Genomic DNA, 14322 nt, shown 5'->3' with positions numbered 1-14322 from the left:
GAAACTTACAATAAGTATTCAACATTCTAGATAACAGGAATAATAAACATCAGAACACTGTCAGTTTACTGGACTGAAAACTAAGTCTGCTTCAAAGTTCCAACTTCTTTGCTGTACTTGCATTCCTTTCAACTTTGAGTTTTAAGTTACAGTTTACTTCATACAAGAGTGACTTGTAATTGTGAAATGCTGCCCTGAACTAGAGCAAAGCATTAGGATGGCATAAATTAAGCAGTCATGATCATAGTAAGCAGACTAAGTACATTGCTTTTCTTATTGGAAAGTATTTAACATTATTTTAACTATATTCCTATGAATTAATTAAAAAAAAAAAAAAAAGGAGTCATTGACACTGTTCTTCCTTACCTCCCACTCTTTAGCAGCATCTTCAGTAGTAGATTCTTCACTAGTTTCAGGCTCTTCCTTTTTTTTCACCACTATAAATCCAGGTTCCTGAAGAGATTCCCCAGTATCTTCTGCATATATCTCTGGACTCCACTGGATAAAGAAGACATACAAGTGATCTGTCCTAGAGAAGTCAAGTAATGATACAGGAAAGAAAAGCAAGATAAGTTTGTGATCTTTTGGGTCATGCCTAATAATTATGAAGTATTTAAGGTTAAAGTGAAAATACTTACTATTTCATGTTTTACTAGATATTAGAGACATTTGAAAAAAGCTAGTTAGCTGGGTTTTTTTTCTTTTTAATTACGTGAAGCTGATACTGGAGGGAAAATAGGAAACAAGTTGGCAATTAACTAGCTATGTTTTCATACACAAGTACAGTCCTTCAAGCACTTCTATTGGAAACTTCTGTTTACAATTGAAATAACTTCCAAAATAAAAAAAACACACTAATATTTTTTAAATATCTTAAAGTAACTTAAAAACAGAAATGAAATTGTCATTTAAAAATGTCTGCCTATCTGTTTTGTCCACCCCTGAAGAAGAACTGAACATTCCCAAGACACGTAACCAAGATACACAGACATGGAGAATTACTGCCGATATGAAGAGGTACGGCTGGAAGTGTGCATATATATAGCTAGATCGTAAACTACAGACTATTCTAACTGCAGTACATACCAAGATTCAAATTTGCCTCCTTTTAAGTTATCTGCCACAAATGTTCTTCCAAACTAGAGAACCATAATGCCCAAATTCGCAGAAGAAAGTTATTTACAATCCTAACAGTTGTCCGTCTATACTGTTTAAGTATTTCCTGTAGGTGCACAGATGGAGCATTTAGAAAAAGGACATACAATGAATCTACTAGGATCTCTTCATCATGGAAAAGACAGCTTCAGAGCTTTATGGCTCTGGTTCCCAAGGGTCTGAATATTCTTTATGTCTCTCTTCAAAGATACTCGCTACAGTGACTCTGCATGCTGGATTAGCATGAAGAACAATATTTAGCCTTTTGCCCCCCTACCCCCTTCTTACTACTTACAAAACCGAATACTGGAAGAACAGCAAGAAAATACAGAACAGCAAAGTCTTTCAGAACTGCAGCTATAACATTCATGTGCTTCTATGTCTAAAAGGATGCAGCACACAGGCATGTAATAGCAGTCTCACAACAGGGTCAGTTATTCCAAGTCCCTCTTGTTAAAACTAAGGATCCTGCATAACACTGATTAAAAAAAGAAAAGACAATTTTTTCTGACAGTAAGAGAAAACAGAACATTTCAGATGCATATGGCTAGATAAACTCTATGACAAAGAACAAGAAGCTGCAGACTTCTCATGCTCTGAATGAGGTACCAATTTTAAAGTCTTACAAGTAGAAAAAAATACCAATTTTCACTTTTTAAGAACCTGAAATTGTGTATAGTAATAGCAGTTAAAGTAAATAAAACATGATGTTTAAGGAACTGTAAGGCACTTCTCTTTTGAGAATAAGAACACTGAAATGATACAGGTTTGTCAGACATCTACTTTTTTCTCTTTCTTACTTCTAGGCGACAAAGACAACTGAATTGACGTGGAATATTTTGACCTAAGCAGAGTAGCACTCAGCCAGGTTAACACTGAGCTAAGTAAACAAACACCCCAGTACCACCACATGTGACCGTGTACAAAAACATAGGACACACACTGGATGGAAAAAGAACTGATTACTAATTCCCCATGCAGCTAGAAAGAGAAACCCTTCATCAGTGGAGTAATTTCCAAGGAGATCAGATACAGATGGTAAACTAAGAAGTATTTCTTCCAAAATACATGGTAAATTCTGCTTTATGCTGAAGATAAGTGCTGCTCTGCTACCTTAGAAAATGAACCAAAGAGACAGTAGTAATTTTAATCAGTTGACCTAGACATCATTGCCATACGTGAAACTTTGATGTTTTCAAACTAAATATGATAGGAATTGAACAATCAAATTTGAGCTGATATCACCACCACAAGAAGTCACCTGGCCCAGGCAGGATTAACTATATCAGAATCAGTATGACAGACATTTGTCTCAAGAAATACCATAATCTCCACCACTTAAGGGTGGCAGGGATGATGTTTAAAAGCAAGTTAGTGATTCACTAGCATAGACTCAATTCTCACTGTTTGAAAACTCAAATGTTTTGATGCAATTTCAGTCTATTACACATGTCCATTCACAGTGGACATGACTACTGCCTTTCTTGCTGCAGCCAGCTTTAAAGTATGAAACGAGTTTTATGTTTGTATCAACCTTTTCTCCTTTAGATTAAAGAACCCCACCTACTTCTAATTTTCTTTATATGTTACACTTTCTATGCATTAATTAGTCTTGCTGCTTTCCTCTGGACTCTCTCCAAATGATCCATATCTGTCCTCAACTGCAGTGACCCAACTGGACATTCTATGCCATTCAGCTCAAAAGAAAAGATGGAAAAGCAACTTGATCATTGCGCATAGGTGTTTATACAAGATGACAGCTGGTAAGTTTTTTGTTGTTTCCTTCTTCCCCCCTCCCTCTTCTGACTAGGATGTAATAATCTCCAATAGCCCCCAAAACCATATTCAACTTGAAAATAAGTCACAGTTTCCTAGCAGTAAAGATCATGTAAGAATGCGAGACTTTACCAGTGAGTGAGCATGGACATCTCATGTCTTTGAATCACTGCAACAAATATAGATATTTTTCCAGTATATATATTTAAGTTACTTCCTGGAAAGTTTTCATGTTCCATATATAAAGATAAGACAAAAGACCCCCAGCTAGCTCTTCTGAACTCACAGCTCTAAGCAGAGAGAATTTTTAGAAAGTTTCCAAATAATGGGAAGCACAGCTAATGAAAACAAAAACTTGGTTGCAAAACTCACTTACATCACCAGACACCACTTACTTAAATCTTTCTTTTATTATACAAAGACAAGCCTAAACAATACCATGAGAAGCTATTGGCTGAATCTTAAAGCAACTCAATAAATCAGTAAATCTTTATGGCAATGAGGCATTCCAGTGTTAAGCACAAGCCAATCATCAATATCCTCGGTTGTTGACCCTTTTTTTGCGTGTTGCTTTATAGACACAGTCACTGAAAAATTTTTAATGGTGCAGAAAAAAAAAAAAGCTCAAAGACCTATCAGAAAGCGTTGAGTTTTACAGTCTACCTCCTTCTTACCTTTCTTGTGGAACAGCAAACCAGTACTCATGTTTTTTATCCCTCTGTGCATACTGTTGCATTGATGCACTTGCTTGAGAAACAAATGTTTTTCTCATGGGTTTTCCAACCCTGAGACGCAGAAACTTGTGAGATCGATGTCGCCTTTTTTCCTTCGTCAGTGAAGGACCTATTAGCAAAGAAAAAAGTAAGCTATCCACAAAATACAAAAAAGCTTAACAAAACTATTAGCCAATTTTGTATTGGGCAATACAGGTATATGGGACGTAAGTAATAGGTGAGGTAACATAGGTAGGAATAGTTACCTGTTATTTTTTTGTTACATAAACTGCACCAGCAGAATCTACTTCCAAGTACAACACATTTGAATCATTCTAACATTTGTTTCTGCTTCCAACCCCTGATCACATCATGATAGTCTTCCATCCATGCTTGCAAGTATTTCAGAAGGTATTTGCAATGCATATCCCTCAACACTGGATCAGACAGCCCTCCCACTGTTAAAAACATATTCCATATATGTGCAAAAGATGGAGCACTACATAAGCACTTAGGTTTGACTCACATATAGTAAAGCTGTTCATTAGTTACTCTTCATTTAAAAAGAAAAAGTTCAGGGACTACTAATAATGGATTGACATGAATTCTGATTTGTTAGCTATATCAAACACTTCAAAGGTATCAACACCACTTCAGGATGAAACATACTGGTTGTTGTGGTATTTTCCCCTCCAATAGTATATTTAATTGAACTAATAGAACTATATGATTACGCTGAAGATTTGGATTGTCAAATCAGCACAAGGTAAAGAAACAGCTTTCTCAAAATTGTTTCTTTGCTAGATTACCTGCCAAAATCTCAGAACAGAAACTCTAACCAAAAGAGAATTTTTAAAAGCAAGGAAAGAAAAATGTAAGTTTAAGACTTCTTATGATCAGCTATGCCAACAAAGTATTTATCCTACCTCTGGTGTGACATGTACATACAGATACATCGCAACTTTCTAGGACATTCACCTTTACAGCTGAAGCTCTCTTCATTGTCTGTGCAAGACTACAGATACACTATGCACAGAAAACATCACCTTCTTGATCTATAAACTTTGCCACTGTATGTTTTTCAACCTTATTTTCACCGTAAAGATTAGAATAGCATTGTTTCACACAAGAAGGGTTTGTTTTAGTAGATAGTTAAATGTGCGCCTCCTGATTTTCAGTTACATTTCAGGATTCTACGTGCAGTATACAGTACGTTAAAACTGTCATAATATGCATGACTTGGAAGTATTTTGTAAATCTGTAAGCTCAGAAGTAAACTGTCAAATGAAAAAAAAAAAAACAAAAACAAACAAAAACCAAAAAGAACCCAAAAGAAACACCTTCATAGAACTGGCACATGAGCTTTGTGGCAGTATTACAAGCACTCTTAAACAGTTCTGATATTTGGGATTTTGGTCCTTGAGAAGCAACAGTTTAGACTTCTCTGAGCTCTAGGTCAAAGAAAGAAGTGGGATTTGTATCACAACTTAAAAAAAGAAAAGTGAGTGAGATTATATAGATCCAGCTAAGAGAGAATTAGAAAAATTTAGCCCTGCCCCCAAATCTCAAAAGGACTATTTAAGACACTTTTTTCTGGTGTGTTCTCCAATACATTTTTGTATATTTAACACAGAATTAATCAGAAAAAAGCTTCTAGTAATGACTGTTGTGTGTCTTGTGTTTTTTTTTTTTCTTTTCAACCTGTCAACACCCAACTAAGCAGCAAACAGACATGATCTTTAATGAGATTTCAGCTTGTTTATACACACACAAAATTATAGAGCATTACAACTTCTCCAAGTATCTCCTAAATCTAGCTTTTATTTCACTCCAGTGGTTACTGTGCCTGTATGAATAGACAACAATATAAAAGTCCTGGGTAATTTAAAAAAAAAAAAAAAAGGCAACATTCAAGGGAGACCTTTTTAACTCTTCTAGTCTACTCACTGTTAACAAGTTGCATTGCATCACCTATCCAACATTCAAAACAAATAGCTCATTAATAACACACTCAAAAATGTGACCTCTGCGAAAACCAAGACATGGTAGTTCCCCAAAATCTTAAATTTCAAAACTCCCACAAAAGAGAAGCAATTAAACTAAAAGTCTTTACTATACGCAGGAGATAAAAAGGCTATCTAGTAAATTAATGAAACAAAACTCAAGAGTATGACTACTTTGGAGTTTTAGTCCCATAGACAGAATATTGCACTGTTTCTTGTGTTTCCTAAAACTTGCTGGTTTTACTGACATATTGTTAATAGACCTGTCGTATTTAGTCTTTGATGACCTTCAAGAGGTAAGAAATACATCTATGCTTTTACCTTGGCTCTATTTAAACTTGCCAGTAGACAAAGCCAGTAGAAGCTTCACCAAATCTGTCTAGCTTGAGAAATATTAATTCATAATTTACTGTTTTATTTGCATTATGCTAATACAACATGCAAGAATAAGAAACATACAATAATGCCAATTCAATTTGGACTGAAATAATTGGCAAAAACCTCTAGTAAGTAACCTGTGCTTTTCTTTGTTTCTGTATTAGCCCCACAGCCTTCAGTGAGGCTGTAACACCACACGCAGGTTTCCACCCAGCACTCCTTAGTCTGACCATATGCAGACACTTTTTTGATTATGTACTGTTACACAGTATGTACATACAAATTGCATCATTCATGAAAACACTGCAGATGCACTCACTGATACAATCTTTTAGAAAACCACCAGAACTAAAGCATCTAATATAACTGAATTACAAACAATATTGATGCTTGCATTTTTTAGAAGTCACTATCAGCAGCTACTGCTAGCTGACGTTTTTGCCAGAGGATTTCCTCTAATATTTAAGGCATTTTACATCTTGTAAGTCAAACTTATCACAGAATGACGCAACTATTAACGGGCTTCAGATTTCAAAATTCAGTTACTTCCGTAACAGAAGGAAGAAAACAAACCGCAAAACCATCGTATCAGATTCTGAAGCATAAGGTAAATTTCTGTCAGCCAAAGAATATACCCCTCTATTTGATACTATCTCAACTTTTAACAGTTTGTGTAAATAATCTGACCTTCAAATGCATCTATAATGCCTGTCACAAACAATAGATTGTTTTCTTTCAAGCCCCCCAAATACTGTACAAATAAAACAACTAGCTTATCTCCATTAGTAAGATGCTAAGGCATCAGAAAGTGACCTATGAATTTTTTATAAAGCAAAATCAAACACATACAGAAGCATCTTTAAGTTACTTACAAAAGATGCAGCATTTTTATATGAATCTAGTAACTTCAGCCTCCCAACATAACTTCCAACTAACAACCCCAGGGCCTGATCTTGTAAAGGAGGAAAGGTACTCAAGAAATAAACCTAGTTGTTCCTGTATTCATAGCATTAGCTTATTACCATGCAGGTCTTTATCCTAAGAAATGCTTTGTGTGTGCTAAAACTCATTCTAATCAGCATAGAAGTATGACAAGATGCAAGTGAAACAAGAGTTCTGGATGTATCAGTGTTAAAACTCCAGTGTTTGTTGCTCACATCATAAATGGTAACCACAAGGTAGACATGCTACAGGTAAGATGAAATTCATTCCCTGAAATTCATTCATACACATGTACATTGAGATCACAATTTAAGCAACAGCTAGGTAATTGCTAAAGAACATGTTTAATTTTGAGCTCTACTGTGACCAATGCATCATGGACCTAATTTTACAGGCTCATTTAAGTCTTCCCTACTAAGATACTATATTGCAGTATGACCACAAATATAATTTCAGTGAGGAAAAATGACAGCAACAAAGGTATCTGCATCTTCAGTTTCCTGAGGAATATTTTCCCCGCTGGTTTATATAAGGTACAACTTAGGCATATCTTTGGGGAGATATGTTCTACAGAATGAAAACTGACAGGAATTCTGACAAGCTGGAAGGGGATACATCATAAATCTGAAGGCTAACGCTGTATTTTCAAGTAATGACTCACTCACCTTCTAACTGCCCATCTCCTGCAGTCACAGTTTTCTGACTAATTTCTTTCTGTGAATCCTGTTGCATGTTTTCTCTTTGCTGCTTCGTTTGTTGCATAGTGTGGGTCTTCCAAAGTTTGTGGAGTTCCTCAGCTTCTGTCTCAGAGTCTTGAGTTTGCTCTCTCACTACTTTTCCTTTGCTGGTTGTCTTTTTCTTTTGAGAGTCTCTGGTATCTTTACAACATGGATATTCCTCTTCCATCTTAGTGTCTCTTTCTGGTTCTCTCCCTAGTGAGGAATCTTGATTGTTGCCTACTGCTGCCTCTTGGTCATGCTCTTCACTACCATGTGATCCTTGCAAAGATTGCTGGAGGACATCTGCAATATTTTCACTGGGTTCTTGTACTCCTTTTATAGACATTTCAACACCTTCTGAACTTAAGCTGTGGGTGCCAAACTGTTTAACATTTACAACCATTTCAGCACTGGGTTTTAAGTCACTGGCAGCTTCATTTGAGTCTGAAATGATCGTTAAACATTCAGCACTAGTCTGGTTTATTGTCTGGACAGATTCTGATGATGCTCCAGAAGATTTCTCTTGTCGAAGCTCATCTGAGGAAACAAGTTCCTCACGTATTGGAGAAAGTTCTGATTCTGTGAAGACATCTTCTGAAAGAGACTCCTCTGTGCTCCTTGGGGCAGTACTAGCACTGTCATTGCCTGTATCCCGAATCCTGGAATCCATTTCATCTGTATTGCTCTTCGCAGCTTTCTTGGAATGGCAAGGTTCCCTTACAGACAGCTGTTCTACATCTCTGTTGAGCAAATAAGAAAGTTGTTATAGCAGGTGCCTTTTACATCAAGCTCTTTTCTTTACTAAGTTTTGCTTAATGCTGAAAAATTTGAAGGCGCTTTTAAAAAAAAAAAAAAAACACAACAAAAAAACCCCACAAAAGCCACCAACCCCACAGTGACAAAAACCCAAACTTAATCCAGAGCATCAGGAATAAGAAACAAGCATAAACCATGTTCTTGTAACAGTAAACTCATAGCAGACCTTTCGGCAGCATGACACAGTTAAGACTTCTAAACTTCACGACACTGCGTTTACAAGGAGAAACTTTCCTATGACACCAACAGGATTGTTTGAGATGATTAAAGTGCAAAAATAAAATAAAACCCGGGTGAACAACAACAAAAAGCTACACACAACCATAATCTCCAATACTAGGTAGAAACAGAAGGTAGAAATCTTCCATGGTCTTTTAAGCTTTGTCTATCAAAGAGGCCAGTACAATTGTATAGATATGTCCCACCCTATCATGATGTTGACACCTAGCTCACTGGTAAGAAATGAATGGCAGAAATCATCTGGTCCAACCTTAACTAACTAAGCTAGTCAATGAAAAACAGCAGGAACCATCAGAGTAGATCTTTCCATTCTGCCTATGGAAAATACCCAAAACAGTTATAGCTTCTTCATCAGTCTGGTACATAAATTTGAGGCAACCTGTTATGCAAAATAAACTGCAAAGTACTTGATACAACGAAACAGTTATGAGATGAGACATCAAATGTTGATAAACAGCGTAAGAAAAAAGCAAGAATAACTCCCCCCCCCCCCTCTTATTTTCCACAAAGCATGTAATATTCAAACCTGCCTTTCAAAATACACTAACCAGGAATTCTATGAGTTTTAGAAAAGGATGACTGCAAGGGGACTGTGAACATGCTCAGCTAGATCTACATGACTCATACTTTTCCACTGTTGTTGAAAAGATTGAGCAGTACACAACCTTCATAAAAAAGTTCTCATATTTAAACATACTTTTGACTGGAGTTCTCAGTATCAACTCCCTTGTTACCACAAGCGTATTACAACATCCATTACCTAGTACCAAATGCTTTTAAGTAGCTTGTACCTTAACATCCCATCTTGAAGAAGGATAAATCCACTCCACATCTCGAAAACTTTTTATTCAGTTAAGTCATATTACTGACATTACTGATACATCACTAAAATTCAGGATGTTTGCAAAGCATATGCACCCTCTTACCCAAGTGTTAACACAAAGCTCACATTAAGCCTGTGCCGATAGAGTAATTTTGCTTACAAAGTACGTGGATTAGTTTAGGATTTATCACCTATTAGACTGGCTCTTTCCTTAATATTTCAGGATTATGCTGTTAATAGGTTCTCTTGGACAAGCACAACATAAGGGTCATGAAATTCATAAAACATCTGTATGTTTTCAGGTAAGATTTTTTTGGTCCCAGTTTCAGCATAGATTGTGGCTTATATATAGAAACCATACAACATGAAATTGCAGGTTTAAGCAGCAAAGAATTCATCAGGTTTGTGATCAGTTTCCATTATATCAATAATCGTATTTTCAGCATTCAGATTGTTTTTCCAGTTTCAAACAAGCTTGACAGCTGGCAAAATTGGAAGAGGAAGAGAGGGTTAATTATAACAGTGGAATATGTAGGGGATAAAAAACAAGTAGTGGAAAAACATGATTTAAGTCTCAAATACCTTGAGACACACAGGTCTTGGCAGATCTAGCTGTAGCTGTTGGGACTTCTGGTTACAGAATTAAATTTTATTTTCCCCAAATTTTATGAACATGCTTCAAATTTCAATGAAGTTTAAGGCACCAAAGTGCTGGAACTGAAGAAAATGCTAAAAGTTAGTATTCCATGTAATAGTTTGTGAAGTTGACAGAAGAGGCCAGCAGCATTGGACACACAGGGCTCTGAACACAGTGTGACCTTTTATTATTAGACATGGTTTTATTCCATATTGACTTATAATATAAACAAAACAGAAAACACACGTGCTACAAGAGCACTAGAATTTTCAGAGCATGGAAGGTAAATTTTAAGTCAACACTGAGTCATGAAGAAACTAAGTATGCCAAGATGACCACTTGTTTTGCAACTGCAATATAACGATACAAACAGGTAGATTAAAGTGATCTAGTTTTCAAAATCTCATTACTTGCACTATACATCAATTGAAGTCGAAACTCTGAGCAACTTTTAAAAACTCAATCTGGAAAACAAATGTCCAGAAAGCAATCTCATTGAAGACATCACTGTTCTACGTCAAAAGCCCCAGAAGTACTGCTATAGCAATGCATACATTTGTTGTTCTTTCCAGACAGACGTGACTTCAGGCAGCGAACAAGACCATGCCAAGACGCCAGTTTACTACCAGGTCTCTGCTGAAATCAAGCTTAAAAATGGTGCAAGAGAAGTTATATCTTCCGGGTCTCCAGATATTTAAGATTATCAATAGTGTATGCTTATCTATTACCCGTAAGAACTGTACAAGGGCGTTTTCCAGAGTTAATTAGTATCTTTACACCTTTCTTAAAATGGTTTCTTTTAGGAGTGACACATCAGGCAAACAGCTTTGCTCTCTCATACCTATAGACAACTCTACCTTGGTTAAAGCAGCCCATGTCCCTGAACTAAGATGGTCATGGTAGTCTGCAAATGTTTGCACTTTATGAACGGTGACAGGTAAAGTGGCATAATTTTCATTATTTTTTTTTATCCCTTTTTTACTTTAGTGTCAGAATTTATCCTACTTCTGAGGACAGTGTAAAAATTAGGCAGACAGACCAGGATAAAGGTTTCTTATTATGCTGTTTAAAGTCAATTTTTATGCCTACCATGCTAAACACCAGCAAGTAAAGCTCATCAATCCAGATTCACTCTGCTCACCCCAAACAAGGCTACACCTAAAGGCAAATATGCAGTTCTTTCCCTAGCCAAAAAGGGGAAAAATATGCTCCTAATGCCACAAAATTACACATAAATCTCAAAATTAACCTTATAACCATTTATCAGAGCATTAGGAGTTTGAGAAGCAAGTGGAAAATGGTAAACAAAGATTTGCACCTAAAGCTAAGGTGGACTTTTCTATTCTGTACATGAGTTTTTAAATTACCAAAGAATCAAACACATCTGTTACTGTTTTCATAGAGGGGAAGGGACAGAGGAAGTGGTGTCGTCCCTCTTGCTATACGCTGATTTTTAAGAGACTGTTGGAGAAAACTAGAATCCATGTATCTAGAAAAGGATTTATTCTATATAGTATATAAGATCCAAGAAGTTAAGGTAAAGCGTGTTTTTTCCAGGGTCTTTCCAAGCCAATCTTTGATATTGTTCTTCAGAAGGAAAACAACAGCAGAAAATGTAGTTTTGCTATGGTCAGCAATATGGCTACAGTTAATATTTACTCAAAGCTTTATAAATATTATTCAGTCTTACATGGTTAATGAATCCTTAATTTTGCTGTCCACAATTTCCTTATACAGAGCAGCTGACATCACTTCTTCCATTGGACACATGATGCCATACTCTTCACAGCCATTCTCTTGGACCAGAGGATCCATTTTATGAGGATCAAACATTATATTATTTGGCGTCACTAGCAGCACACCATTGACCGTACCCTAAAACGGGAGGGAAAAGAAGTGGTAAATTTTCTCTTTCGTATTTCACCTTATTTTTCATTGTTTTTGTAGGAAAAAGGTGTTTTCTAATTGTTTTTAAAGCATCTTTATATTTAAAGCAACTTTACACAGTTTCTTGTGTTTTGTAGTTATCTAGAAACAGAACTGTTTTTCCGGAGAAGCAAATTAACACCATTTACTTTCCCAAGCAGTTTTGTTCCTCACAATGAATTAACAGTTGGGTTGAGTAAAACAAAAAAAACAAACCAAAAAAAACCCCCAAAAAACAACCAAACCAAACAAAAAAGAACAATCAACCACACAAAAAAAACCCAAAAAACAAGGGGAAGGGCCTTGCACCCTAAAGGACATGCTAGGCAGCTGCTCTGAGGAAAAGATACATCCTTCCCAGATAACCACAGGGCTAATTGCTAGCTTCACAAGAAACTTAGAAACTTCAAGCACTGTTGAAAACCTGACTTTTAAAACATCTCACTTTCCGTTTTAATTAAAGAATAATAAAAAAAAAAATCTTCCAAAACAGTCAATTATCTTCATTTTCTTTCCACAAAAGCAACAGCAGTATCTGATACAAGGCATTCTGACTTAATGAACATCTTGACTGACCAAACAAATACATTTATAGAATTAAACTTTATTAAAAGTATTAAAAATTTTTGAAGATGCAGCTGCATCAAGATGCAGGTTTGGATGGATTTAATCATAACAACACTGCTGCAGTACATGAATACAAGTAGATTTTAAACTTCCTAGTACAAAAAAATTTAAGAATGTTGATACGCATACTATGAACTGTAGGGTTCTTACACAATACACATACCAAGCCAAACTTACAAAACACTTAAGACATTTTTATTGCCTGCTAAGGAAATGCATTAAACTGTTAAAACAATAGAGTCTGAGTTACGAACTGGGGGAAATCTAGCTTTAAGCAGGATGATAGTGATCCTTCAGTTACAGAACTTGAATCCTTTACAGATTTAGAAACACATTCAAAATCTTTGTGTTGATATGGGTAGGTGAGAGCATAGAAAGGGCTGCTTCATGTGCTGCTGAAGCTCATCAGGAATTGAATAAATACACAGCTCACTGATAAAATGTTTAGTAATTACAAACAGTGTATTGGGGGGATTGTTTTCAAGAAGACATATCAGCTGTTGAAAGTACTCTGTGTTTGGTCATATCTAGAGTAGTCTAAAAAATAAATTTAGCATGACTGCAGAAGTCAGCGAGTCTACTCAAAAGTAGTAGACAATCAAGAGATTTCTTCTCTTTAAGCAAATACTACATCCATAAATTCAGTATGTCATGCAAGAAAGCAGCACCATTTCTAGATCTGAGCTCTTTCATTAATGACCACACATGAAGGTGGAATTTTATTAATATTCTGCAGATCTGACCCAGAAAAGTTAAGGCCATAGCCTTGATGGCAGTTGGGACTAAATAACCATTGTAGGTCCTTTCCAACTGAAGTATTCTATTCTATTACTTCACTGCCCATATGTTGCATGTTCTTCAGAACAGGCAGGTTAGAGAAAATAACAAAAAGTAAGGTTGTGTGACTTTAAATCTGAAGGATTTAAACATTCAACACCAAATTCTAAAATTACATACTACCCAGTAGAAACAATTAGGAATCAAGTTCATTGGAAAACTCTTCATTTCAAGGCTAAGATTTTGTCTTCCCTTGCTCACTATTTCATGAATGTTCCTTGATAAATTAAGTACACAGTAAGTACTAAAGCTTTTGAGGCAATGAAAGGAGATGACATTTTTCTATGAAGGGGTGAGCTGTAACAACTGACATATCACCTGTGTTAACAAGGTTCAATGCTTTACTTGTGCTCTGAAAAGCAAGTTAAAAGACTACTTTAGCTGGCAGCCCAGGTCAAAAACTCATTAAAGAATATTTGATTGTGAAATAAGTTAACTTTCATAAGTCAATTTAACATTGCTTATCTGAACAGTAGAGTCACGTTAGAATAATACATACGAAGAACCAGTCTGGTCCTCATTCAATCATCTTGGTTCCTTGCTTTTGGAGCAGGGAGAAAGTTCTAAAGCCTCTCTCTCTGGCCTAGTTGAGCTGCTGAAAATAATTTGACTGTGAATATATTCTTCAAAGTGAAGAATAACATGAGGGCTTATTTACTAAGCAAAGCACTTTCTATGCTCTCACCTACCCATATCAACACAAAGATAGGAGCTCAGGTTTTCCTTTGTG

The 14322-nt window shown here is 36.0% G+C and overlaps 1 protein-coding gene across 12 annotated transcripts in view; it reads right to left on the bottom strand.

Annotated features, from left to right (window-relative positions):
- Positions 1-14322, bottom strand: part of OXR1 (oxidation resistance 1) — a 285831-nt gene that overhangs the window by 31806 nt on the left and 239703 nt on the right. For all 12 annotated transcript variants that reach the window (XM_040586186.1, XM_040586192.1, XM_040586183.1 and 9 more), the window contains 4 exons: positions 11893-12077; positions 7633-8426; positions 3606-3774; positions 367-529 (listed from right to left, as the gene is read on the bottom strand). In XM_040586186.1, coding sequence (XP_040442120.1) covers positions 367-529; positions 3606-3774; positions 7633-8426; positions 11893-12077 — 1311 coding nt within the window. The remainder of the gene's footprint in view (positions 1-366; positions 530-3605; positions 3775-7632; positions 8427-11892; positions 12078-14322) is intronic.

The sequence above is a fragment of the Falco naumanni genome, chromosome 3 (assembly GCF_017639655.2).
Source record: "Falco naumanni isolate bFalNau1 chromosome 3, bFalNau1.pat, whole genome shotgun sequence".
Taxonomy (NCBI): Eukaryota; Metazoa; Chordata; class Aves; order Falconiformes; family Falconidae; genus Falco; species Falco naumanni.
This window is presented reverse-complemented; position numbering and strand designations above follow the sequence as displayed.